Here is a 25,731-nt window from a genome sequence, read left to right as displayed (position 1 = left end):
GGGAGAAGCTAGGCTGATGTGTGCAGACAACAGAGCTAAACTCTCCTCAGGAGTGGGAGAAGGCACGAGGGGACACAGCACAAACCACAGGCTGGGCTTCAGGAAAAACATTTTCATGAGGAGGTGGATTGAGCACCCAGAGAGGTGGGGAAATGTCTGTCCCTGGGCATTTCCAAGCCTCATCCAGGCAAACCCATAGCTGACCTCAGCTACTGCTAGTGGTTGTCCTGCTGCAAGCAGGAAGCTGGACTAAAAATCCTCCAACCTGCAATCCTGCAACTCCAGAAAATCAAAGTTTGTTTTGTTGTTGTTTGGGTATTTTTCCCCAGACTGGTGCAGATGAGAGGGAAAGACAGTGGTCCAAGTCAAGTGGGCAAAACCCTGATTGTAGGATTATGATTAGTTGTATTATTATTATTACCATATGTGTATGTGTGTAATACATATGTAATTGTCTGTATGAATCCACACATACATAAATGTGTATATTCATGTATATATACATGTACTATATCCTTAATACTGCCATTTTAGCCAGATGGGAGTAATCTCTAATCAATTCTCTCTGCTTCTGATTTGAAGGGTGACTCTGCTAGGGTATGAATATACTGGTCCACATGCCTGACCCCTGAACATGATGGCACCAACAAATATTGATTATCCTGTGCACATTCAACCCCCCACCCCATTTTCCTTTAGCTCACTCATTTAGGCACAGGCACTGATTCAGATTTGGAGGTGTTATACTGATAAATCCCACGTAGAGGAGTTACACCAAAATAAGCTCAGCCAGACCCTGGCCTCCCTATGGGACATCAGCCAGGGACAAACAAAAAGGTGTTTACTATGGTTCATCACATTATAGGGGACAGTCAGTTTGTCTAACCCCTGGCCCTTCTCTTTTCCTCTTTTATTAGTTATTCTGAACGTTAAGTCAACTCAGCCCCTGAGTGGGGCAGGAGGATGGAACGATTATCCTGGCCACAGATAAAGCATCTGCAAAGGTCAGAAACTGCAGCTCAGGCCAATAAACCAGCAGGTACCAAAGTTATCAGGGCAACACATAACTTGCAGTTTTTCTAACTCGATTGGACTCTTTATCTAAAATAACAGGCATTATAAGATAGGCGAAAGTCGAGATAAGGAAGAAAATTGAGTAGGTCTTGAATCAAGATCAGCTTGGGGACAGGTTCAAACTCCCACACCTGCCCCAGAGGAATCAATGAAAGTTTCTTGGCATCGTCCACTCGTTTTGAAACGCTGCTGAAGTTGAGTGAACTTTGAGACCGCGGCGTTTATTCTGTGATTATAATTAACCTGCTCACCCGTTGTTATTGATTTCATGCGAGGGGAGGTGACAGAGTCTGACTGGGATGTTGGTTTAGGAATAGAAATGGTCAGGGAGGGGAGGCAGTGGGGCAGGCAGCAGGGCAGGCAGGTAGCCCTGCCTGAGTGAGACCCTTCCCTGGCTGGGGTCAAAGGGAAGGAGGTACAAGGGGAATTTCACCCTCCTGCTTGTGCTGGGATCTGGGAAAACCCTGGAGGCCAAATCTTCACATCCACAGGGTCAGGGTAAGTCACAGCATCAACAATCTGCCACTTTAAGCAATGAAGGACCGAACATGGGAAGCCCCTGGAGAAAAGCCTTGGCCGTACCCAAGACCCAGGGCATCCTCCCAGCCCAGGGGAGCCTGAGGAGGAGACATCTCCCCAAGCCAAGCTGCCTCCCTTGTGCTCCACGTTACCAAGGCATGTCCCAACCCAGCATCCTTCCCAGCAGCTGGTCCCCTAAGCAGCCAGCCCCTGGGGCCAGCACTCCTTTCCCAAAATAATCTCAGACATCTGGGGTCAAATATGTCATTCAGAGGAGTCCTGATGTCTGAGGCTCACCACCTCCCTGATTTTCTACAGCTCCAGCTCTGCAAGCCCTGAATATTAAATAATTATGGCTTCCTGGTTTGCAAACCCAAGAACCTGGCCTGGAAACTAATAGGAGTTTAAATAATAAATATCAGGTTATTTTTTTGTCTCTTCTAGAGTTTCAGCATGAAGGAATCAAGGTTTCCCAGCTTTTCTCTTGTCCAGAAAAACTGCTCCTTCCTTTTCCTGCAAAAGCAGAGCTCGACATATGATAACATGAGTCCAAAAGCAGGAGCTTGAAGGAAAACTGAGGTGCATGGAAGCACAAGGGCTGGCCACAGCCAGAGGCAGGCAGCTGAGAAGCAGACAAGAGAGAGATATCTCCCAAACTGTCTGGAGATACTTGCAGAATCAAAGGAGACAGCCCACTCACCCGGCCCCCAGGGCCAGAAGACAACCTGGAACTTGCTTAAATAATACAGGCCCAGCCAGAGAGCAATGTGAAAGCAGGAGCTGGGAGGGGGAGAAAAAAGAAAGAGAATGGGCAAAAACTTCCTCCAAGGGAGCAGTGTGGTCTCCTTCTCCCTCCCCTGCTTCACCTCTGTCCCCAACCTCTTCTGCTGGGCTCAGGTTTTAACCATCTATTAGATCCTGATGGCACCAGGCTCCCAGGCCTGCCTGAAAACACACCAGCTGCAGCTGGAAGTGTTGACTTGAGGAAAACGGCTGAGCTTTGGGAAGAAGAAGAAGAGCAGGCAGCAGCGTCCCCCCACAGGACCTCTCCTGAAGTGCTTCCCCCGCAGACACCAACCTAATTCCCAGGGATTGGGAGGAAACATTTCCAGGCAGCAATTTTTTTCTAATCCCAGATTCAGCAGCATCCAGTACCAGTCCCTGCTGGAGACAGGAGGTCAGCCCCATGGCATCCCTCATCCGGCTGCCCTAACCCCACCTTTGCTGGAAAACTTACTTTTCCTTGACTTTCCATTCTTTTCTTTTTTTTCCCTCTTTCACAAATGAAATTAATTTCCAAGTCTCTCCCAAGGCCAGCAAACATTGCTGGAGCCCAGCTGGCTCCAATAAGGAGTTCACCAGCTCTACAGGTCACTAAAAATTTTTTTTAAAACAGCACAAATCCCTTCATGCCACAACACATAAACCAAGTGACCACTTTCCAGAAAAGAAATAGAAAGGTCCCACTGGCCTTTGGGGCTTCACTTGCCTGAGAAAACTTTTAGGTCTCCAAATAATTTGCAGGGGTCTACATTTCATCCCTATGGAAGTGTCTTGCATGGGCCTGATCCTGCACTGGCTCCTGGCAAACCTCCTTTTTCTTTAAAACAAGGATGGTTTCAGATTAGAGAAAGGATTTTGGGTGTTGTTGTTTTTTTTTTTCACTGTTCATACTAAGTTTGTTTGCCGGGTGGCCTGATCCTGCAAACCTTGCCTGGGTGAAACAGCAGGATTGGCCTTAAAAAGGTAGAGAAAGACAGAGGAAACATAAAAAAAACCCATGGGAAGGACCCAGCTTTGCTCCCCCACAAGCAAAGAGTGCATCTACATTTAGGTGTCCTCCTAATTAAGCAAAAAATACCCTTCGGTGCCAGTAAATAATTAAGAAAAAATAAAAATCACTGGCCACTTCTTGGAAAAAAGCTAATTATTTTTGCTTCTAGTTGATGTTGCCCCAAACTTGGCTTTAAAATCCAGACCTTGCCAAAACTGAAAGCTGAAATGTTTCAGCACTGATGGCGGGGTCAGATCCGTATCCAGCTTCGAAAATCTCTGCCCAGAATCTTCTGTTCAAGTAGACCCAGAGCCACCTTTCTGTGGCTTTTTTTTTTGCCTTTTTTTTTTTTCTTTTTTTTTTTATTTTTTTTTTTTTTTGGGAGGGGGGGTGAGGGTGTTTAGAAACTTCAGCTTTTTATATTGAAAAAGGAATCAACACCCAGTGGCCGGGGTGCGAGAGCACGGGAAATGCCACGAGCTCGAGTGTATCCTGCAGCAAGTGCCCTTCTGAAAAATTGTAAGGAAAAAAAAACCCCACAACATTTCTGCCACACGAGACCTCACGATGGCATCTCTTAGTGTGGCAGGAACATGGGAAGGGGGGGAATTTCAAAAGAGCTTTTAATACCACTTGTACCAGCCCCGGCCAAGGCAACGGTGATTGAATTATTTTCAAGCGCTGTCACGCACGTGTAAGCACCCGTGTATAAAGACCTCACTGCTCAGGCATGGCAGATAATTGGGTTTAATTTGTCATTACAGATATATTTACAGCTTGGAGCGGTCACCATGACCGATGATGTGGGGAAAACTTGCAAAGGCCAGAGAGGTTTTAATATTTTGGCATAATGTTGGACGTTATCATGGCCCGTCTACAAGGATTTTGCCCCACAAAAGGAAGACACAGGGGTTTTTTTCTTCCCTCTTAAAATTTAAAAAAAATAATAATAAACAAATTAAATCCAATCTTATAATGAATTTTTGTTTAGAATTTGGGTTGATTTCAGAGGTAAGAGCACATTCTCACATATTTCCCTAGTTATTTAAGCAGCACTTCACACTCGCCCACCAAAGGCCTATTTACACCTTCCTGCCAGACAGAAGCATGAATTCAGGATCCATCTACACGGTGGAGATCTGGCATTTCCAATCTCCCTTTTTGCAATCGTCAGGCAAAATTACACACATTGCCCCCTCTCCTCATCCAAAGCATGCTGTACTTGTAACCACCCAACCCTGCCACGAAGACCGAGGGGTTTTGGCCACGTAATCGCGTTATTTGGGGATCACACGTCCCCGTAACAGCCATTTTGTGTCCATCCCAGCAAAAAATTCTGCATTTCTGCCTCTGCCCTCCCAGCATGAGTAAACTGGCTGCATTTAAGCCCCACAGTCTGAGCCCTTGACGCAGCTCCCTACCTGGTTTTGCAGGCAGGGGTGAGCCCCAAATGGGAGGCAGATGCTTCATTAAGTCTTTTTTTTAATAGGGTTGAAAAAGTCCCGATGGCCCCGAGATGTTCAGGTGCATCTTTTCTCTGCCTTGTGCCCCCCCAGGAGCACTGCTGAGCACGGGGACATTCCCAAATATTCCAGTTCTGCACCTCCTTTTCGGGAAGAAAATTGTAGGGAGCGAAGGACACACCAGGTGGACATGCAGGACAAGGAAATTTGGGAACAAAAACTCCAAAAAGGAGGTTTGTTACAGTTACATCCCTTTCTCCAATGCATACAAATTTCTGAGGGCCTTGAGGAGCAAAAATTTCAGCACAGAGCCCTGTGCTGATGAGAAACAAGGTCTCTGCAGGTTTCGGTACTGCACTATCAAGGTTTCTTTAAATGTGTTTTCATTAAAATTACATTTTTCTGCTTTTGAACAGCCCCTGCGTGCACACCCTCCCCAGCAGCAACAGGCTGCTGACCTACAGGCACAAAAACTTGCTCATCACGCTGCGTTGCTGCTTTTTTGCCCCAGTTAGGTTGTGTTTTTTTTTGCTGGCTGGTGCTTTGTTGGTGGTTTGGTGAGAGGTTTTTTGAGGCATCTTTAATTTTACAGCTATCGGGAGCAGAATGCTTTGCCCATTCAAAATACCCAGCTGCATTTGAGATAGCCAGCTTTGGGAAGCCCTTCTCTGCCTGCCGAGCTAATGTTTCTTCCCATCAGAGAAACACAGAGGCAGCAGGATCGGGTCCGGTTTCCTTTGGGAAACACTCTATAAAGCCTCATCTATTTCCCAGAATTTTGCCTCTTTCCCTAAAAAAAATGATGGAAAGAAATACAAAGAGACCAAAATACGGGTTGTCTCCCAAAAAATAAATTGTTGTTATTGTTACAGGGATAAGGATACGTACATGGGTGCATGTGGGGAGGAGAAAAATAATTAATCCTGTCCAATAAAGTCATAGATTCAGGGCTGCTATCCACTGCATTGAGTTTTATTACTTTACAAAAATTCATGAGCATTTGTAATATATTCTACACGATGCCTTCTCCATTTTTGTATTCAGTAATAAAGAGAAATTTTCAGTTAAGGATTTGTACTGTTAATAGGGGTGATACGGTGCCCATGATGGGGATATTTTTTATTATCATTGCTTTGTTTATTTACAATTTTAAATATATTCTTTGGGGATTTGGGGAGGTAAAAATTATTTGCATGTGCTTGAGCTCAATCTCACCTCCCTTAATTCTGTGGATTTCATCCCAAATCCCAGACTGACCGGTGGCAATTCAATTAGGCTGGAGAGCAGAAGGCGGCTTAAAACCCGGTGTGGGGAACAAAGCCCTGGGTCAACCTTCCCTGCCGGCAGAGCCGAGGTGAGAAATGCAACCACTGGCAAAATGTAGGGGTGCAGGGTCCTGTGCACACCGCAGACACATCCTTTGGTCCTGTCCTTCCATCCTACAGACCCATTCCTCCTTCCTACAGCCTTATCTCCACACCTTACAGCCCCATCCTCCATTCTGAGGCCCCATCCCTCCTACCTAAGGCCCCATCGCTCCTTCCTACACTCCATCCCTCCGCTCTACGGCCGTATCCCTCAGTCCTAGGGCCCCGGTCCTTCATCCTACAGCCCCATCCCTCTGAGGGCAGACATAGCAGAGATGCTGGGCTCTCCCCATCGCCTGCTGCCCCACATGGAGCAGCCACCTTGTCCTTAAGTGCATGGGGAAGGTCAGGGGCTGCTTGAGGATTGCAACAAATGCCAATGAGTCACTGGAAATGCCGCCGAGATGCTACAGGGCAAATCTCTTAGCATCCCTATGGGAAAGCTTAAGATCTGGTTCACAATCTCTCCCTCACCAGCAGTGGAGAGGACATTTTCCAACCCAGCATCTGCTCCAGGCTTTGATCTTCCCAGATGCTGCTGCTGTGTTCAAACAGTGCCTGTTCAGGGAACCTTGATTCCCACTTAGCCCAAGCAAGATGCAAAGCACCCACAGCCCCTCGCCCCGATTTACTCCCAACCACATCAGCCTCCTCTGTGCCACAGCAAAAGCAAAACCCTGCTGATTTTTTTCATGAGAAGGAAAATTGCAGGAGGTGGGGATGGCAAACCAGGATCCAGCTCTCCATTCCCAGCCTGGAAACATCCAGGAGGGAGCAGGCTGGATGCGGCCGAGCTCCCCTGCCACCCAATTGCTGCTCCTCTCTGGCTGGGGAAGGGGTGAACTGCCCATCTGATGTACTTTTGGGACAGATTTCAAGCATTTTTTGGCTCTGACAGGGAAGTCTCCTGAAAGAGGAGTTTGCAGCGGGTCCTTTTCATGCCTCATTAAGTCCGGAATTCACTGTAAACCCCATCCCAGGCAATGCCTGGAGCAAGTTCACGGCTTCGACAGAAGTGGTCTGATCCTGCCCTTCAGGGTAATTAAATCATTTGTGAAACTTGCCCTGAAAAGCCCAAATTTGGCATTTTGAACTCACATTGAGGTAAATATTAAAAATGGGCCCATGTGATTTACACACCCACCTTCCCAGACCTTTATACCACAGAACTGTACTGGCACATTTCAGCCCAGGCAAAAATTCCTCTATTTAGAAAAAAATAAGAGGAATTTTCTATCTTCTATGACCTTTGCATAAGTTTCACTAAACTTCTTTCCCCAGTATATTGCTTTACAGAGGAGAAGAAATACCATTGCATAGATTGCCCATCTGTGTCTGAGTAACCACCCACGCCTGCATAGACTTGATCTTCATTATTTAAAAATGATAATAATTAATATTCTAATGGCCCTGTGGTGCTCAGCAATTAGCACTAACCAAAGGTGTCTGTTCTCCTGAAAATCCCTGGAGAGAAATGAGAGCACTGCAAAAAATAAATTGATTTAAAATAGCCTCGTGTGAAGGATTCCATTTCCACCTCGAGATTCCTAATTGTGCAAAGAATAAAAACACCTTCAGTCCTAAGGAAAGGCAAATGAAGCAGTCTGGGCTTTACCGTGCCAAAGACTGCTTGGATGCTGAGCCAGACTCAATGTGTTATTAAAATCAGTTTGTGATGGGTACAGTCCACGATAGTTGTTCCACCCCAAAATAAATCTTTCAGTGCCTTCAGGTTTTCAGCCTGCAAGACATTTCTACACTTTCTTATAAAAAAATAATACAAACAAAACCCAAACAAACAAAAAAAACCAACCACAAAACACCGAAACCCCCCAAAAAAACACACCACCAAAAAAAAAACCCAAACCCAAAACACCCTTCTCTCTGCTCAAAAATGACCAGCCAGCCTTGACGAGCTACATCCAACCCCCTCAATCCCTACGGCCTGTGCAAATCATCACCCCGGCATCAGGAAGGGACCTGGCTGGGAGCAGCCCGGCAGCGGCCGCATCCCGACTCGGCGAGAGGAGGCAAAGAGGCAGGTCTGGCCCTTAAACTGCTTTCCAAGGGAGCAGCCTTCCAAAAAAATCCCTGCAACCATTTTCATCCTGAATTTAAAACTTGCCAGGTCTCAGGCAGGTTTTATTTGAGGGGATGTAATTTGATTTTTTTTTTTTTTTACTATAAACTAAACATTTTTAATTTAAAACCAAGTGCTGTTTCCACATTCAAGGCATAATTAGACCCACGCTAATAAATCCCCTGGTTTCAGTGGTGTGGGAGGTAACACTGTGAATCCAGCACCCAAATCAAGACCTGGCCGTGGAAAAGGGCCTTGGCTCCTTTCTCCTTCCTTAGTGACCACTAACATTTTCTGGACTGGCTCAACACATCTTCCCAGTGCTATTTAAGAGTTCAAATAAAAACCACTTTTTGCCACCGTAAGACTGGGCTGCTGCTCAATGCACAGCTTGAAACCCCAAAATCACTGTGCTCCATCTCTGGCACCTTAAAAGCTGCTGGATATTCCTCAAACTTCAGCTTTTTGTTTGCATTATTTTGGTTTTAAGTTATTTTTATGATTAAGAGCCCTTTGGAGACCATGGCAAAAGGGTGGTATTTTTTTCCCCAAGGAAGAGATGGCACAGTGGTCAAATACAAATGCGTATGTGTCCTTGTTGATAATGTTTAATTAAGTTGATTATTCTACTCATCCTGCTTTTTTCCTAGACTTTCTGCCTTCTCATGGCTTCCCAAAAAACATTGCCTGGTTGGTCAAAATTTTATCCATACAGATAATCTGTTACAAGCTTTGTACTGCCCAAAGAAAAGCAAAAGGCATTGGCAAGGCCAAGTCTTCACCTATGCCCAACTTTCCTTTCTTTAATGTCTTAAAATAATTCTAAAGACCAAGTAAATCTTGCTAGACATGATGGTAAAATTCCCCTCCAAAATTCAGGCTAGAGAACACAACCTTAAAATGTATCTCCAGACAAATTTGAGTCATTTTCTTTGTTAACCCCGACCCCGAAGCCGACGAAAATACCTTCCTGAAGAGAATGCAGGGAAGAAAAAAGGGATTATGAAATCACAATGTAAAAATGTGCCCAGAATTTCTCTCCCCTTTTCTCCTTCTTTCACCTTATAAAATAAGAAACTGATATTTTAAACCATTCGGGCCAATTTCTGGTCTTAGAACCCCAGGGTGCCTAATGAAATGAAAAGCTCCGAGATCAGGATCAGCACAAGACACCAGGGCTGAGATTTTTCGGGATAGTGGAACCCTGAAATACAGGGCTGGGTCGTTCAGATGTGCCAGTGAGTCGCCCCAAAAAAGTGGGATAATAAATGGAAATGTGTTTCTTTTTCTTCTTCTCCGTGGCCTCTCCTCCATCTGTGCCAAATTTCCCTTCACTTTCCCTTTTCCTAATAAACTAACCTCTCAAAAAATAATAATTAAAAAAAAAGACATAACATAAAACAGCTCAAAGGAAAGATCTGGAATTCATGGGCCAAACTTCAGTTTCCCCATCTTCCAACAAATCTTCCACATTTTACACCTAAAGCAATGCGGGGAAGAACATTGTGGTCCTGCACACCCGTGGTCATCTCCATCGCAGCCCCTAAATCCCCACAGAGCTATTTGCAGAGCCAAGCAGGCCTTTACATGGGAGTTCAGTACCTCATTTCTTGCTTCTCCAGGCCTACCCTAAACTGTATATATATATGATTTTTTTTTTTTAATTGTAGGCCTTGAAGATAATTTGAAATGGTGGTTTTACAGAGAAGTCACACATGCAGGCAAGCGACCCCAGCACCACGGGGACCCCTTTGGTGTTTTGCAGCGACATCCCAAATATGCCGAATTTCTCCCTCCTCACCCTACCCAAAGAGGGGTGTGCCCCCCAAAATTTAAGGGGAGCAGTGGGGAGAAACCCTCCCTCTCCCATCCCAAGCCTGGCTGTGCTCACCTATGTTGGCGTGCCGGGCGGCTGCGGGCGTCCCTCGGCTCTGCAGGTTGTGCAGCATGGGGCTGTCGAAGGGTGAAGAAGTCCAAGTGGTGGCCATTTCAGGACTCATGTAAGCTGGGTAAGGGCTGGAGTAGGAGCTGCCGAAACCCCGGCTGTACTGCTCCCTCCCGTTAGCAGAAAGGTTCAAGGAGCTGCTATAAGCCGCTGCAGCTTCCCGGGAAGAGGTAGCAGGGATGGGGGTGCTGGTGGAGAAGGAGAACCGAGGTGACACAGGGGGGTGAGAAGATCCGGGGTTGTAAGCGGCGCTTTCGGCTCCGGGTTGAGTCCAGATGGAGTGGCTGGAGACTGGGCTGCCTTGCTGGGAAGAGCCGCTGCTCTGGAGGTAAGGCAGGCTGGGGAGCATGGAGGTGACCCTCGTGGTGGGCACATAGACGGGGGACGCTGCGGCCGCGCTGTGCATGAAGCCACCTGCCCCCTCGTATGTTGGAGGGCCGGGGTTAGCTGCCATGGCTAAACTCTGGTACATCTCGTGACGGGACCCCCCAGACCCCAGCCGGATCCCCGGCCACAATCCAGAGCGATGAAGAGCGGGTGGAAAACCCCAGGCTCCACTTTTCCCCTGCGGCGAGCAGTGGCCGGAGCGGTCTCGAGTGGGTACAGCCTTCCAGCCAAAAACCAAAACACGACCAGCGATGCAATTTTCCTCCAACCCCCCCCTCCCACCCCCCTTCTTTCCCACCACCCACCTACCCCACCTTCAGCAGGTCCGGCCACCACTTCTGGACCCCAAGCAAGAAGTCAAGGGGTCCCTCCGGGAGGGAAAGATTTAGCTCCCGCTTGGATTTAGCTTCTCCCACCGGACTCCATCCATCACCTCCCGCCCCCCCCCCACCCCCACCCCTCCACGTTGGGGCTGGGCTGCTTAAAACCCTCGGTCAGTCTCCTCCCAGCCTTTCTCCAACCAACCTCCCCCCCCCCCCCCGCCCTGTCCAACAACACCTCCGAAGGAGGCAAAGGGGGGGGGAGATGCGGCCGAGGATGCGGGGGGAGGCGGCCGGGCCGGGAGCCCACCTCGGGGCGGAGGAGATAAGGAGGTTAGAGCAGTTCGGGGGGGGGGGGGGTGGCGGTGAAAAGTGGTAGGGGGGGGGGGTTTGATTATACAGCCAGGAAGGTGAGAGACAGCGGTGCTCAATCCTAGGGCCTGGAGAGGGGAAAAAAAAAAAAGGGAAAAAACCCACACCTTTGTCCCGTAGGTACGATCGGTGCTTTAAGTTGTTAATGGCCCCCGAGGCCGGTGTTTGATGTGGGCGACGGGAGGGCGAGCCGGAGGGCTCTGGGTGGGGGGGGGGATTAAATTAGGCAGACGGTGAGGAAAGGGAGGAAGGAGGATTAGGAAGGCTGGCTCGACCCTCCCACCCCCACTCGTGTCCGCACGTCCTCAAGGCCGGCCACGCGTGGCAGGGGGTGCTTAAAGGGGGGGCATTAACTGCTGCATCCTCCTGTCAGTGCTGCCCAGACCCACTCGCACTGGGGATCAGCCCTTCAGGATGTGGGGAGCAGATTCCTCGCAGCACCCAAAAAAATTCTCCCTTCCCACGTGTTTTTATATCCCACCCCCCATCACTTTTCCTCTCTGGGAAGGTGGGAGAAGCTGGAAGCAGAGTAGCTTGACCCACTGGGTAGTGAGGAGGCAGTGGTTCGGGTAGGGTGGCATGTCCCAGAGCCCAGGAGTGGGGTGAGCATGGAGTGTGCTTTTCCCCATGGGCTCCTTCGTGGTGGTGGAGAGGTGAGGTGTAATTAATGGGTTTTGGGCACAGCACAAGTGGCCATCAGGACCTGACATGTGGCTTGCAACAGTGAGACCCCAAAAATGTTTTGTGGAGGGGGGGTCAGGATGAAATAACTTCCTTAAGGAGGGTCTGAGAAGGATATGAAACCACCTGAGATGTTGTTTTCCCTGCAAATCATGGAGGGATCCTAGAAAACCATCTCACACTCAGAGAAAGGCTGGATGAGGGGAATGGTGACCAGAGAAATAACTCTTGGGACTGATTTAGATTTAACTAGCAGATTCCCCAGGCTGAACCTCTCCACTGGGCTGAATTTAGAAGCAGAAGAGATAACCAGGAGATAAGGACTGATACCCGGGAGGACAGCGGGAGAGACCGGCAGGCAGCTGAGGGAAGGGGGAAAAGCCGGAGGCAGCGTCGGGAAGGGGTAAGGATGGAAGCGAGCTGGGAAGAAAGGGGTTTGAGGGAGGTCTGTGTCCTCCTGAAGCTCAGGGGTTGGAGAAGCAGCTGGTTCGTGTGTGTGAATGGCCTAGGATGCATGGAGCCTTTCCACAAGACTTTCCAAAGAAGAGCCAGGACCCACAGGAGGGGAAAAAGGAGTGAATTCCCCTCCTGCCTTAAAAATAGCAACAATGATAATAATAATGATTTAAAAATCAACCCAAAATAATCGAGTCTGTTTTCAAGCCAGGGGAGACAATAGGAGGAAACTTTAGGGGAGGCCCAGAGGAAGGGGCTCGCCGGGGTCCTGGCTTGACAGCAGGGGACAGGAGTGAGGGGGCAGAGAAGAGATACCCACCTTCGGTGCTGGGGGGGGGCAAGGGGTGGTGGGGATGAGGCCGTGGGGCAGGACACCCCCTCGCTGTGAGGAAGGCAGAGGGCTAAGAGATGCCTTGGTTCCTGCCTGCTCCAGCTTCCCAGGGAAGGGAGTCAGGGGCAGCAGGGCTCTTTTTGTCCCCCATCCCCCTTCTTGGCTCCCCAATATGTCCAGACTCCCCAGTCCCACTCGCTGACTGGTTTGCCCACATCACGTGGAAGTGGGCGGCGATGGGAGGAAAGAGGTGGTGAGGTGGGGGGGGAGGTGCTGGTTAAGGAGGGGTGGCTGGTATCTCTTGCACCATCAACCGGGCGCCAGGTTTCACTGCTGTGCAAAAAAAAAAAAAAAAAAAGGAATATAATAATAAAATCAAACCACCACCCCCCCCCCCCCGGTACGGCCCCGCCGTGCAGGCAAAGTCCAGCACCTCCTCACGCATCCGGGGGGACACCCATACCCAGCTCGCAGAAATAATATGGGGTATTTACCCGGGGATGGGGAGTGAATTCCTCCCCCCCAGCTCCCCAGTTCCTTTGGAGGCAACTCCTTTCCGTGGGGATACTGCACAGAGGGGATTTCTCCAAGCCAAATTTCCCCCGGTGCTTCACGGTCCAAGCAGAATGAAGAGGTCTCAGCCCCTCTCCGCTTCACCCCAGCCTGTTTGGGGGTGTGCCCACCCCCCAAACCCCAAATTGGTCAATCCTTCCCTGGCACCGCCCGCCCCTTGCGCTGCGGAGGCCGCCGGGTCTAAAGGTTAATGGTGCAGGGACAGCCCAGGGAGCTGCACCCCGAGGCAATGTGGGGTCCCAGCGGGCACCCAGCCCACTGGGGGCTCACACCCCATTTCCCCCCACCCTCTCCCAGGGGAACATTTAGCTCCCGCCGCTGAGAGCCGAGAAGGGAGGGTCCCACAGCCCCGGGAATAACGCTTACACCCTGAGCATTCCCTACATGCCTGCTTCGGGGTTTCCCTTAGGAAATCTGGGGGTCCTACCCAGCTAGGGGTGGGGGTGGGAGGTGGGTGGGGAAGGGAGGGCACTGGCAGCGGATTTGGGGGCTCGGGAATAAAAAATCTCTGAGGAAATGAAAAATCTCCGCATGAAAGAGGCAGAGCGGGGGGTGGGGGGGGGAGGAAGAGAGGACGGGGGGAAAGCGATTTACTGAAGGGGGGCAGAAGACGAAGGGAGCGGTCGGAGGGTGCCCGGGGCAGGGAGCGGGTCTCCGGGAACTTGGGATCCCCCCACCTTCTGCCCGGCAGCCTCTCGCATCGTCCCCCTGTTACTCTTGGGTTGGGGCACAGGGACTCTGTCACCAGGACACCCCAAAAAGGAGACTCCAGCCCTGCAGGGACGTGTGTGGGCACCGGCAGAGGCTGCAAACGCGGCTAGAGCTGAATCCGGGCAAACACACAAATATCGGCACCAAGGTGGTTGTAGGAGCGCGTAGAAAGAAAATTATAGGAGCAGAAATACGACACGGAGAAAAATCTGCAGAGGTGCCCCCGTGTGCGTGGAAGATATTTACACGTTAATCATATAGGGGGAAATATGTATGTAGCAATAAGAATGCAGTTATATACATCCCAATGTAAACATTGCACGTAGCTGGGATTTCATGCCGTGTATTGCAAATAAGCACGTATATATACCTAAATACCTGGTGTCATTTATACCGCGCTGTGTGCCTGTATATATGTAAAAAATTATGGTTATGAACACAGGGCTACGGGCAAGCAGATAAATAAGGGAAAATTAAATAATTCGATGTCTTCTTCCCCCCCGCCCCCCCCCCCAAAGCAGCTGCGGATCCAGATGTGCTGTGCTTCGGATACACATCCTCTCCACGCCTTGCGAAGTCCCTGGCGATTTTCTTCGCCAAAGTTGAATTCTTCCTGAATATCAGCGCTTTCTTTTAAAATAAAAGCACGAGCAAGAACCCAGTTAAAACCGATTTAAACCGCCCGAGCAGCTTTACCAAGAGCAAAGACGATTGGAAAGGACCTGCCTCGGGTTTGCATCTGCCACGAAAAAGCACCAAAAATATATAATTCCGCTGTGGGTTTTGTGTGTGCGTGGCCGGATCCAGCCTCTTTCCCCGGGAAAATACCGGTCCTTAGTGCCCAGCATCATATCGCTGGGGGTGCTCACCCCAAAAATTAATGTCGTGAGGAGCTGAGCCGAGCCCCAGCTTTGTGCAAACTAATAGCAGGGTGGGTGAGGAAGGATTTCGGACCCTTTTTATCCCGAAAAAGCAGAGGATGGGACACAGCAGAGTGGAGCCACAAGAAAAGAAAAAATCTCTGCTCTGCACTCGGAGGAGATTTTTTCACCCCTGCTATGACCGACCTCGCTCGCCGGCAAAGCGAAGCGGTTAACGAAATCTGGCTGAAAATAACCCTGAGGAACACACCTCGGCCTTTCCACTCTCTTTTCCACCCCTTCTTCCCCCCCAGAGAGGCAATAAATGGATACGATACTGGGTTTGGTTTGTTTTTTTTTGTTTGGTTGTTGTTGTTGTTGGGTTGTTGGGTTGTTTTTTTTTTCCCCGCACCGAAGTTAATTCCGCGGCTGTTTTAGAAGTTCAAGCTCTGAGGGTTGGTAAATGCACCCGTCAGGGGCAATGAACAACTCCCACCAAAAAACATATTAGGGAGGAGAGAAGAGAAGAAGTCGATTAAAAAAATTTCCCGCGGGACTGTGCTGAAAATTGAATTAAAAAAAAAAACAAAACACAAAAAACCAAACCAAACCAAACCAAAAACAAAAACCAAACCAAACCAAACATGGAAAAATGGTTTTAAAATGGAAAAAATAAAACAACCCACGTCAGGCAAGTGTGGTTTTAGCAGAGCCAAAGGGATAAACGCAGCCGGCAGCTGCTGTGCATGGGCGTTTTTCACCCTTTTCTTTCATTATTATTATTATTATTACATTATTTTAATTATTCCATCCCTCGGAAAGGGTCTGGGGGCGGGGGGGAAGGGAAGGAGGTGGTCCGGGAGCTACGGGCTGCCGGAGGGTACCGGCCATCCCGGGGCAGAGGGAACGAGCAACCGGACTCCAAAATATCTGTACCCTCGGGTGGGTAGCATATATCTATAGGTTTATATTTCTATAGATATATATCTGTAGGTATATATATCTATAGGTATGTGTCTATAGGTATAGGGGATGTGGAGATGCAGCCAGTGGGGTTTCCACGGCGCTGGCTTGCAAGAGAGCAGCCGGTGTGATTTGGGATGTGCAAGGAGGAGGGGTCTCAAGCCGAGGGGACTGGGATCGGCTGCACCCCTGTTTTTTTGGGGCCAGAACGGCAGGATCAGGCCGGGCAGGGGAAGGGGTGGCTGAGAGGGCGAGGGGCGAGTCGCTGTGAGACCGGAGACATCCCGGGGCGGCACCGAGGGAGCGCACCCGCCTCCCCCGCCTCCCCCGCCGGCCTTTGGGGCGGTTTGGGGATGGAGTGAGGGGGGTCTGGGACTCCGCTGTTCCCCTGCCTGCCCGCTCCTGACTTCCCCCGATCTAGCCTACAAGGAGCAAGGGGGAAAGCCCCGAGCATCAACTCCTCCACCTACAACACAGGGAAAGTGTGGGCAGGAAGGAGTCAGAGCTGGGGGGGGGGAGGGTGGGGTGGTGGTCCTGCTTTCTGCTACCACCCCCCCACCGACTTATAATATTCTCACATCACACCTTCCAAGACACTTTCCTAAACAAACGTCCCGTCTGTTTGCAGGACGACAGTGGTCCTAAAATGCCACCACCCCGCAGCCTACATCCCTCCCCCCAAAGGCCGGGTACCGCTGCTTGGGAGAGGGGTGACCAAAGAGCACCACGGTTCAGCGGTGCTCCAGGTGCATTTTAGAATCTTTTTTTGTCTCCCCTCTCTGTCCCTAAACATTCTGTTGTTGCTTTTTCATTTTTCCTTTCCACAGCTCGCCACCCCCCCCTCCCCTCCGTCCCCCCCCCCACCGTCCCCTGATGGAAATAAATACAAATGAATTCCTCAAGGACAAAGCTGTGGGATGCAGAGGTGCCTGGAGCAGCGCTCTGTGCTTCGAGGCAGCAGGAGGGGAGGAAGGTTGAGTGGTGAGGGTCAGTGCTGGGGTGATCTGAAGAGGGTCAGGATCCAAAACCGACTGGGAATTGGGATCTTTAGGGAAACAGGGGCTGCAGGATGGGACCACGTGTGCCCATGTGTGGCTGTGACATCGTGTGTGTGTGGAGGATCCCTGCTGCAGGGGACAGAGTTGTCCTGGGGTAGATGCTGAAAATACTCTGTGGATCAAGGTGCTATATTCCTGTTCAGCTTTGCTGCCAAAATCAGGTGAACTGAACCTAAAATATCAGTGGTCTGCACTTCCTGATCTGGGATCCTCTCAGTGGGCAGGGACCTGTGCAAGCCCAGCACAGAGGGGGCTTCTCCCAGGGCAGCAGGGCTGAGCCACAGTGTGATGAATGGCCCAGTGGGAACCTGTGGGTGCATGTCACTGGTGGGTGAGGGGGCCACGGGTGTGGGGATGAATGGGTGAATATCACCACAGGGACAAGGGGGCCCACCTGGGATGAATGGGAGTGTGTGATCCCACAGGTTCCTCTCACCCACCTACACTGCCATCCGTATGTCTTGTATTGTCATTGCTGCAGTGTTTAGATACAATGACAATAAAAAAGTGTGTGTGGAGCACACCTGCACCTGTCACCGTGCTGCTGGGAAATCACCTTCCTGGCTCTTGAGTACCAGCTGGCAGCTGAAGACTGGGCACAACCACTTATGTCCGGCGTTGACGGAAGTGCCTTCCCATGTCAGAGAGTCTGGAAAATGCTGCCTGGAAATGCATGGACTCGAGCCCTGTCAGTGCAGAATCTCAGCTGGCATCATTATCCATCTATCCATTTATCTCCTTTATCTACGTATCACAGAATCACAGAATTGTTCTTGTTGGAAAAGACTTTTAAGATCATTGAGTCCAACCATAATGTAATTCTACCAACCATTAACCTAACTCTACCTCCAGGGATGGTGATTCAACCACATCCCTGGGCACCCTGTGCCAGTGTTTAATTACCCTTCCAGTGAAGAAGTTTCTTCTAATAACCAATCTAAATGTCCCCTGGTGTGACTTGAGGCCATTTCCTCTTATCCTATCATTTGTTACTTGGGAGAAGAGACTCCCCCCTCCTTGCTCCAGCCTCCTTTCAGGCAGTTGTAGAGAATGAGAAGGTCTCCCCTCAACCTCCTTTTCCCCAAGCTAAACACCCTCAGTTCCCTCAGACACAGTTAGGCACATACATATATATCCCTTTATCCATATATCTATATAACTTTCTAGTTATTCCTATGTCTATTTACTTATTTGTGCCTATCTACTTGCTGAAATAGCTGCTTATTTCCCTTAGCATATCTATACATGTCTCTCTCACTTACATGTCTGTCTGCCTGTACCCAGTCACGCTGTATCCCTAACCTGTCACTGTACCATTGTGTGTGGCTGCACGGGTGTATCCCTGCCTGTGCGTGTCTGTTATGGCTCTGACCCATGTGGCTGTCAGAACCACCTAAGCTATGGGGCTATCTGTGCCCCCAGGCCTGTGGGGCTCCCTGCACCCCTTGGTAAATGGTGCTGCCTGTACCCCCACAATCCATGGCTGCCTGGGTTCTCTGGTCTCTGTGTCTCCCAGACCCACAGGGCTCCCTGCACTCCCTGACAAGTGATTCTGCTGCTACCCCTGACCCATGGGGCTGCCTATACCCCCTAACCTGTAGGACTGCCCAAACCCCAGCCCCATGGGGCTGCCTGCACCCAGACCCACAGCCCTGCCTGCACTCTGACTTCCAGGGCTGCCTGTATCCCAGACCTCCTTGGACTGCCTCTGCCTGGCCCCACAGTGTTGCCTGTATCCCAGCCCGATGGGGCTGCCTACACCTAGACCCACAGCCCTGCCTGCAGCCAGACCCACAACCCTGCCTACACCTAGACCCACAGCCCTGCCTGCAGCCAGACCCACAACCCTGCCTACACCTAGACCCACAGCCCTGCCTGCAGCCAGACCCACAACCCTGCCTACACCTAGACCCACAGCCTGCCTGCAGCCAGACCCACAGCCCTGCCTGCAGCCAGACCCACAGCCCTGCCTGCAGCCAGACCCACAACCCTGCCTGCAGCCAGACCCACAGCCCTGCCTGCAGCCAGACCCACAGCCCTGCCTGCAGCCGGACCCGCTGCTCTGCCTGTATCCCAAAACCATCGGTCCCCCTACATCCCGGGTTGCTGTGGCTGCCCGCACCTCGGACACTCCGCCCGCACCCCCGACTTGGGGGGCTGCCTGCTGGCATCCCCGCGTCTCGTCGAGCCCCGCGGTGCCGTCAGCGGTGCCGTCGGGGCGGCGAGGCCGGGGCTGTCAGCCCCTATTGATGAGGTGTGGGATGATGGCGGGGAGCGGCGGCCGCCAGCTCCGCTCCAGACTCCCCGGCGCTGGGGTCAGTGCCCCGGCCAGCCCCGTCGCCGCCGGGAAGGGAAGGGCTGGACCCAGAGGGGATGCCCCTGCTCCCCCTCCGAGCACCAGGCAGCGGGCGCTGGGCTGTGGCAATGGCAGCGGTGGGGCTGGAGACCATGAGAAAAGGGCCAATCCTGACCCAAATCCTCCACCCCCTGGGGAGCAGATGCAGCGAGAGGGTGGAGGCTTCATCACTGATTTCTTTCTAGGCTACAAAAAAAAAAAACCAAACAACCCACTTCTCTCTCTACACAGACGCATCAGGGGCTTGCAGGGGTTTCAGTTGTTACACCTATTCGGGAGAGAAGAATAAAAAATAAAAAATAACAAAAAAAAAAGAGAGAAACAGAAGTGAAACCGCCAAATCAAACTAGTTTTTCATCCTGATGCTCCAAGCCCTGAACCTCCAAGTGCCAAATCCATGTGAAATGCTCTCACGTGAGCAAAGGACAAGTGGGGGGTTCCATGTGTAGGCAAGTGCTGGCAGGACTGAGAGATAATGCAGGAGGTTGGTTTGACCTTGGACTATTTTGCCAGCCCAAAAACCACAAAATATTGACAATTCCAAAAATTAAAAACTTAGGGAAAAAAGGCATTAAAACATCTAGTCTTTGTCAAGACAGAAAAAAACCCCCTCTGGCACAGGGTGTGTGTGTGATCTGAGGTTGAGAGTGTCCTCCAGCAAAGAGCAATTCTTTGAGCTCAGGACACCGGGCTGGGACCCAGCAGATGCTCACACAGCCTCCCCCAGACCCCCAGCCTAAGCTTCACAGAGGAAAGAAGTACCCAAACTCCTGTGGGAACTGGGGACCTCAGACATCCTGAGAGGTGCTAGGGCCAATGCCTGTGGGAAGGACTCTGCTCCTTCAGAGCTGGAGTTGTTCAAGATCAGAGGCTGGATAAGCAGAGCTGGTGCTATTAAATAATTGTTAATCTCCAAGCTCTGCCAGGGCTCCTTTGGATTCTATCTCATTTCCATGTGATCTACACAACAGCTGCTGGAGTTGGAGTGACTTGATGGGCATTTTCTTCCTTCCTAAAGACAGGTCTGTTCAGCTTTCCAGACCTATCCTACAAAAAACCCGCTCAGAGCCCCCCTTGCACTGCTGTTCTCCAGCCAGGCAGACATTGCAACCTTCACTCACGGCAGCAGGAATTCCGACTATGCTGCTGAGATTCCAAATTAAGCTTCCAGCTTTCTGAGCCATTGGGAAGCGCCTGCTCGCTCTCCTGCTTCTCGTCTTTTGAGTTTGTAAGGTAAAGAAAAGTATCCCTGGTGTTAATATTGCTGATGCATTGACATTATTGGAGACCAGCAGAGCTGATGAGCCCTTAAATCTGCTGAAACCCAGCCTGGCTTTGCCTTTCAGACTCAGCCTCCAGCTTCACACTGGGCATCGTCCAGGATGGCAAATCTTGGGTGAAAGTGATGTTTTGTCATCTGTGGGGAAAGGCAAGACAATCCACAGTAAGATGTGATTGTAAAAGGTACCATTTAAAAGTCCATTCTATCATGAAATGATAGGGTTATCGTTAGGCAAAACTCCAGTGCAGCACAGGGTGGAAAGAATACTCAGGTAGGTTGGCAAATCAATACCTAATTAGCCCTCATTCTTTTGTCATTAATACAGTGTTGATATTGTTAATAAACAGCAATATCTGTTAGGCAGTGCAAGGGGAGACAGATGCACCTCTGATTTTTCCTGCATCGTGCAAATCTGGAGGAACGTTGTGAGTCCTGGGGGAGAGGTGGGCTCCTGGGCATGGCTTGAGTTTGGGAGTTTTTTTAATTGGATTAAAGAACCTGCTCTTAAGTGTCTTTGTGGTTCTAGCTGTCATCTGTCAATCAATCAATCAATCAATCAATCAATCAAACAAACAATTTATCTGTGGTCCAGGTGGGAAAAAAAAAAAAATGGATATAGATAAAGCTAAAGCCTGATGTGGTTGTTCACACAATTCCATGAGTTTGTGGTGTATCTGGCTGAACAGACAGTGCTTCCAAGAGGTGTATATGGCTCTTAGCTGGCAGGAGAGAACAGCTTGGGCTCAATTGTCCTGCCCTGGCCAGGTAGCAGGGATGGGATGGATGCCTTAAGGAGGGTGGTGGGACATCCTCATCCATTGCCATTGAAGAAAGTGACATTGCTTGAGCTGGACAGTGTGAACTGCATCTTGCACCTGCTTTTGGAGTCTTGCCTCATAACTAGTCTGAGACATGCTGTGACAGAATTTCAAGTAAGGGGGACAAAGCAGACTTTGATATAGTACAGAGCAGCAAAGACTCCCCAGGAATCTCTCTTTGGCCATGCATGAGCAAAATCAGTCTGGATCATTTTTTTTTCTTTTTTATTTTCTTTTTCTTTTGTCATTTACAAAGGATCCCTGGGCACTTTATAAAGATCACCAAGTTAAGCCTCACAGCAACCCTGTGAGGCAGGTAGATCTTATCATCTGGGAAGACCAGGGAAAGGGTGATTAAAAGGCTTATGGGGGATTGCAGATCCAGGACAGGACCCCTTGCTCTTGGAGAAGTTCATCCCATGCCTTAACACAGGATTATATATTTTTTGGCAGAACAGCTGTGAAATCTCACTGTAATGCTAGTGGGACAGGGGAGGCATCGGAACATATTCCAGTTTTTAACACCCAAAGGTACATAAACCACCATGGAGAAATGGCTGGAAGCACCCACAGAGGGCTCCTCTGCAAAATATATACTTTCGATTTACTGTCTTCTTCTGACATGCAAAAAGGGATAATTTTTAGCACCTTCACATACAGACTGTGGTAGAGCTCTACACCTAATCTTGACTCCAGGAAAACACACGTCAGAAATAGAACTGATTAGGAAATGCATTTTTCAATTCAGTGGAAAATCCCCCCCATACACCCCCTAAAATCAAGAAAACTGTCAGTATTGTTTTGGCTGGAAGAGGCAGAAATACAAAATCAGCAAACTGGAAGGTTCAATATTCTTTGTTTCTGCCTGAACAAAGCTCCTAACTGCAACAGTTTTATTAAATACATTTTGTTATTTAATTTAATTTCACTTTCAGGGTTTTGGTTTGGTTTTGGTGAGTTTGCTTGTTTTGAGAAATTTTTAAACATTTTTGAATGAATGGCTCTTTAAACAAAAAAACAAGAAGAAGGAAAGAAACAAAAAAAATATTGTGTTTCCACTGCTATAAGCAAGATGTTTAAACATTTCTAATTGTTTTCAGCTACATTTAGGGCTGAGATTCTGTTCCTGAAAAAGCAATATAATGGAACATGAATCCAGATGGACTTTACTCGTTTTAGCTGAAAAAAAAGGGAAATGCTTTATTTGGCTTTCAGTTAAAATTATTTCCTTTTTTTCAAATGTCTTCCTTTTTTTTTAATTATTCACATAGAGAATAAACAAGATTTTCAAAATTCTCTCTTCTTACTGGATGCTTGCAAGTCTACAAAGCCTTGGTTGTGAACAGCCTGCAGTGGGAAAAACACAGAATGGGCTAAAGATGTTACATTTTATGTTGTTGCAGGCAAAAAAACAAACACACCAAGAAAAAAGCCCACCACTGTGGCCTTTGTTGCTTAACTATTTATTTCCTGGCTTTCACCCTCTATGAAAAGTACAAGAGAGCCACAGCTCTCCAGCACAAACACCAGGATAATGGACAAGTCTCTAATGTATTTTTCCTCACCTGCTTGCATTGGATGCACTTTTCTATCCTTTCCCCTTGGAGATGTTTCTCCTGCTCACCTGTTCTTTGAGCAACACTCAGCTGGGTCACATCAGCCCTGGCCTCGAGGTTTTTCATGAGGAACAGACGTTTTGCTCTTTGTTCTGCATATTTACATATCCTAGTTGGAATAAATCACAGGGTTGTGGGGTTTTTTGGAGTGCACCCTAAAATCTTTCCTTTTCCACTGATCAGCTGCATGAAGAGCATCTTTGAGCCTCTGCTGCACCCATCTTGTTTCCTGGCTCGTGTCTGTCCGTGGGATATCAGCCCCAAATGAGAGGTGATGTGAGGTGATACCCCGTGCAGAGCTGTTCACACCTGGTGGAGCCTGGGCACTGTGACTACAGGGGAGATACCTGGAGAATCACACACACCATCTCTACTTTCTTCAGATACTCAAGACTGTGGGCAAAATTCATAGAGTGACAGAATTACAGACTGGTTTGGGTTGGAAGGGACCTTAAAGATCATCTAGTTCCATCCCCCCCGCCATGGGAAGGGACACCTCCCACTAGACCAGCTTGCTCCAAGCCCCATCCAACCTGGCCTTGAACACTGCCAGGGAAGAGGCAGCCACAGCTTCCCTGAGCTGGTGTCCTACCACCCTCACAGCAAAGAATTTCTTTCTAAGATCTCATCTAAATATCCCCTTGTTCATTTAAAAACTGTTCTGTCTTGTCCTCTCACCCTGTGCCCTTGTAAAAACTCCCTCCCCAGCTTTCCTGTAGCCCCTTCAGGTACTGGAAGGTGCTCTGTGCTCTCCCCTTCTGGAGCCTTCTCTTCCCCAGGCTGAACAACCCCAACTCTCTCAGCCTGTCTCCACAGCAGAGATGCTCCAGCCCTCCAGTCATGCTCATGGCCTCCTCTGGACCCTCTCCATCATGTCCATGTTCTTCTTGTGTTGGGGACCCCAGGACTGGACACAGTACTGCAAGGGGGGTTCTCATGAGAGTGCAGTAGAGGGGAAGAATTTGTAACTGTGGAAATCTTCTCTCTGATCTGCTTCCTTTTCTCTGCTGTCCAGATACCTCTTGTGAGTTGCAATATGGATGTCCCATCTTCATACTCCTTTGAGCTGGATCAAATCAAGTCATACATATACCACACTTGCTCCAGGCAGGGACTGTGGCTGAGGTTCCAGAGTGAGGCCCCTTATCTTCTAGGGCTGGTCCCTTCCCTCTCTCCAAGGGCCCATAGACTGAAGCTAATGGATTTCCATCAGATGTGGAGATCAGGAGATGGTGGCAGTGAACAGCTGTGCATCCCCTTTGCTCTGCTATTAATGATCTCCTGCTGAACTTCAAGGCAAGTTGACTTCTAGTAGGTTTAGCCACTCTGGGTCAAGGGTGTTGGACATTAGAGGTGGGGACAACCAACCAGACATATCCCAGCCTCTCTGTGGGAAGGTCATGCTCGTTAAGCAGCTCTGTTGCCACTCTGATGGGAGATGGAGTTTGATAGGATGCGTGGGGCCACCTGGCCAAAAACCAAGCCTGGCTCTGTTACAATTTACTTGATATTTCTGAGGATGCTGTGACCAAGTCCTTTAGCTCTGCTGCAAGCTGCCCAGGAGCCTTCAGGACCTGTGTAAGCTTCACATCTCTCTGCAGTCACTTCAGAGTGGTGGATGCTTCTCAGTTGGAAGAATCACCACTTTCCATCCATTACTGACAATAACTCAGGCACCACTGGGAAGTGTCTCAAGTCAGGTGTGTCCACCTGGGGCTCCAGGCCAGGTCCTTCTGTGAAATGGACTTTAGTTTCTTTCTTTGTATAAAGTTGGCCACCAATGTTAAATACATGGTGGAGGGTGAGGGCACCTTCTCTTGGTGATGGTTTTCTTCCAGAATTCTTGGCCAGTTTTACATTTTTCGTGGTTGAAAAAATGGAAAAAATCTTTTCCTATTTTTTTTTTTTCTTGGTTTCTCTTTCCCCTTACTCTTAGTTTTTTTCTCTGCTGCTTGTTCAGTGTTGGAGCCCAAATACCTCACAATGCAATTTAAAAAAAAAACAAAAAAAAACCAAAAAAACAAACAACAAACAAAATAAAACAGAGAGAAGCATTTGAGGGAGAATTCTGCCCTTCAGATTTGGCCAGTTTTGGAGCCTGGATCATCAATAAGCTTCTACTTTTACTTTTTTTCTTTGTTCTTCTCCACCCTGTTCTTGTTCTATCAGATGAATCCTGATCTCATCAAGATCTCTGCACAGGCTTATCTCCCTTCCATTGACTGGAAGAGGGTTGATCAGTAAATGAAGCTAAGCAAACGGTCACGTCTTCAAAAGATATCAGGACTATAGATGGAAAAGTGGCTCTGGACAAGGGTCCTGTGTTCAACTGTCAGTAAACAACTCCCTGACTTGGCCAGACCTTTAGAGAACTGTTGAAGAAGAAGAATGCCCTTAGTTTTGGGAAAACCAAGCTCAATTCTCAGTTGTCCTGAGGCCTTGGAGAGGCCACCACACCTCTCTTGGGACCTCAGTTCACGTAAATCACAGAATCGTTCTGGTTGGAAAAGGCCTTTAAGATCACGGAGTCCAACCATTAACCCAGCTCTGCTCAGTCCAGTGCTAAGCTATATTCTCTCAGCAACACATCTACACATCTTTTAAACACCTCCAGGGATGGTGATCCAACCACTTCCCCAGACAGTCTGTTCTAGTGCCTGACAGCCCTTTCAGTGAGGAACGTTCTTCCAATATCCCATCTAAACCTCCCCTGGCACAACTCGAG

At 49.2% G+C, this 25,731-nt stretch overlaps 2 protein-coding genes across 6 annotated transcripts in view; one reads left to right on the top strand and one right to left on the bottom strand.

Annotated features, from left to right (window-relative positions):
- The window catches only part of GATA4 (GATA binding protein 4), a 33,931-nt gene extending 20,851 nt beyond the window's left edge, over positions 1-13,080 (bottom strand). The window contains exons 1-2 of one of the 3 annotated variants that reach the window (XM_051614400.1): positions 12,758-13,080; positions 10,169-10,829 (exon numbers count right to left, since the gene is read on the bottom strand). In XM_051614400.1, coding sequence (XP_051470360.1) covers positions 10,169-10,694 — 526 coding nt within the window. In that variant the 5' untranslated portion in view covers positions 10,695-10,829; positions 12,758-13,080. Of the gene's footprint in view, positions 1-10,168; positions 10,866-12,757 lie in introns of those variants that run through there. The other 2 variants (XM_051614402.1, XM_051614401.1) reach the window with 2 other exon arrangements.
- The window catches only part of LOC127382597 (gallinacin-13-like), a 592,294-nt gene that overhangs the window by 84,685 nt on the left and 481,878 nt on the right, over positions 1-25,731 (top strand). The window lies entirely within an intron of this gene.

The sequence above is a fragment of the Apus apus genome, chromosome 3, assembly GCF_020740795.1.
Source record: "Apus apus isolate bApuApu2 chromosome 3, bApuApu2.pri.cur, whole genome shotgun sequence".
Lineage (NCBI taxonomy): Eukaryota > Metazoa > Chordata > Aves > Apodiformes > Apodidae > Apus > Apus apus.
The sequence above is the reverse complement of the archived record's forward strand: the minus strand, read 5'-3'. Positions and strand labels throughout refer to the sequence as shown.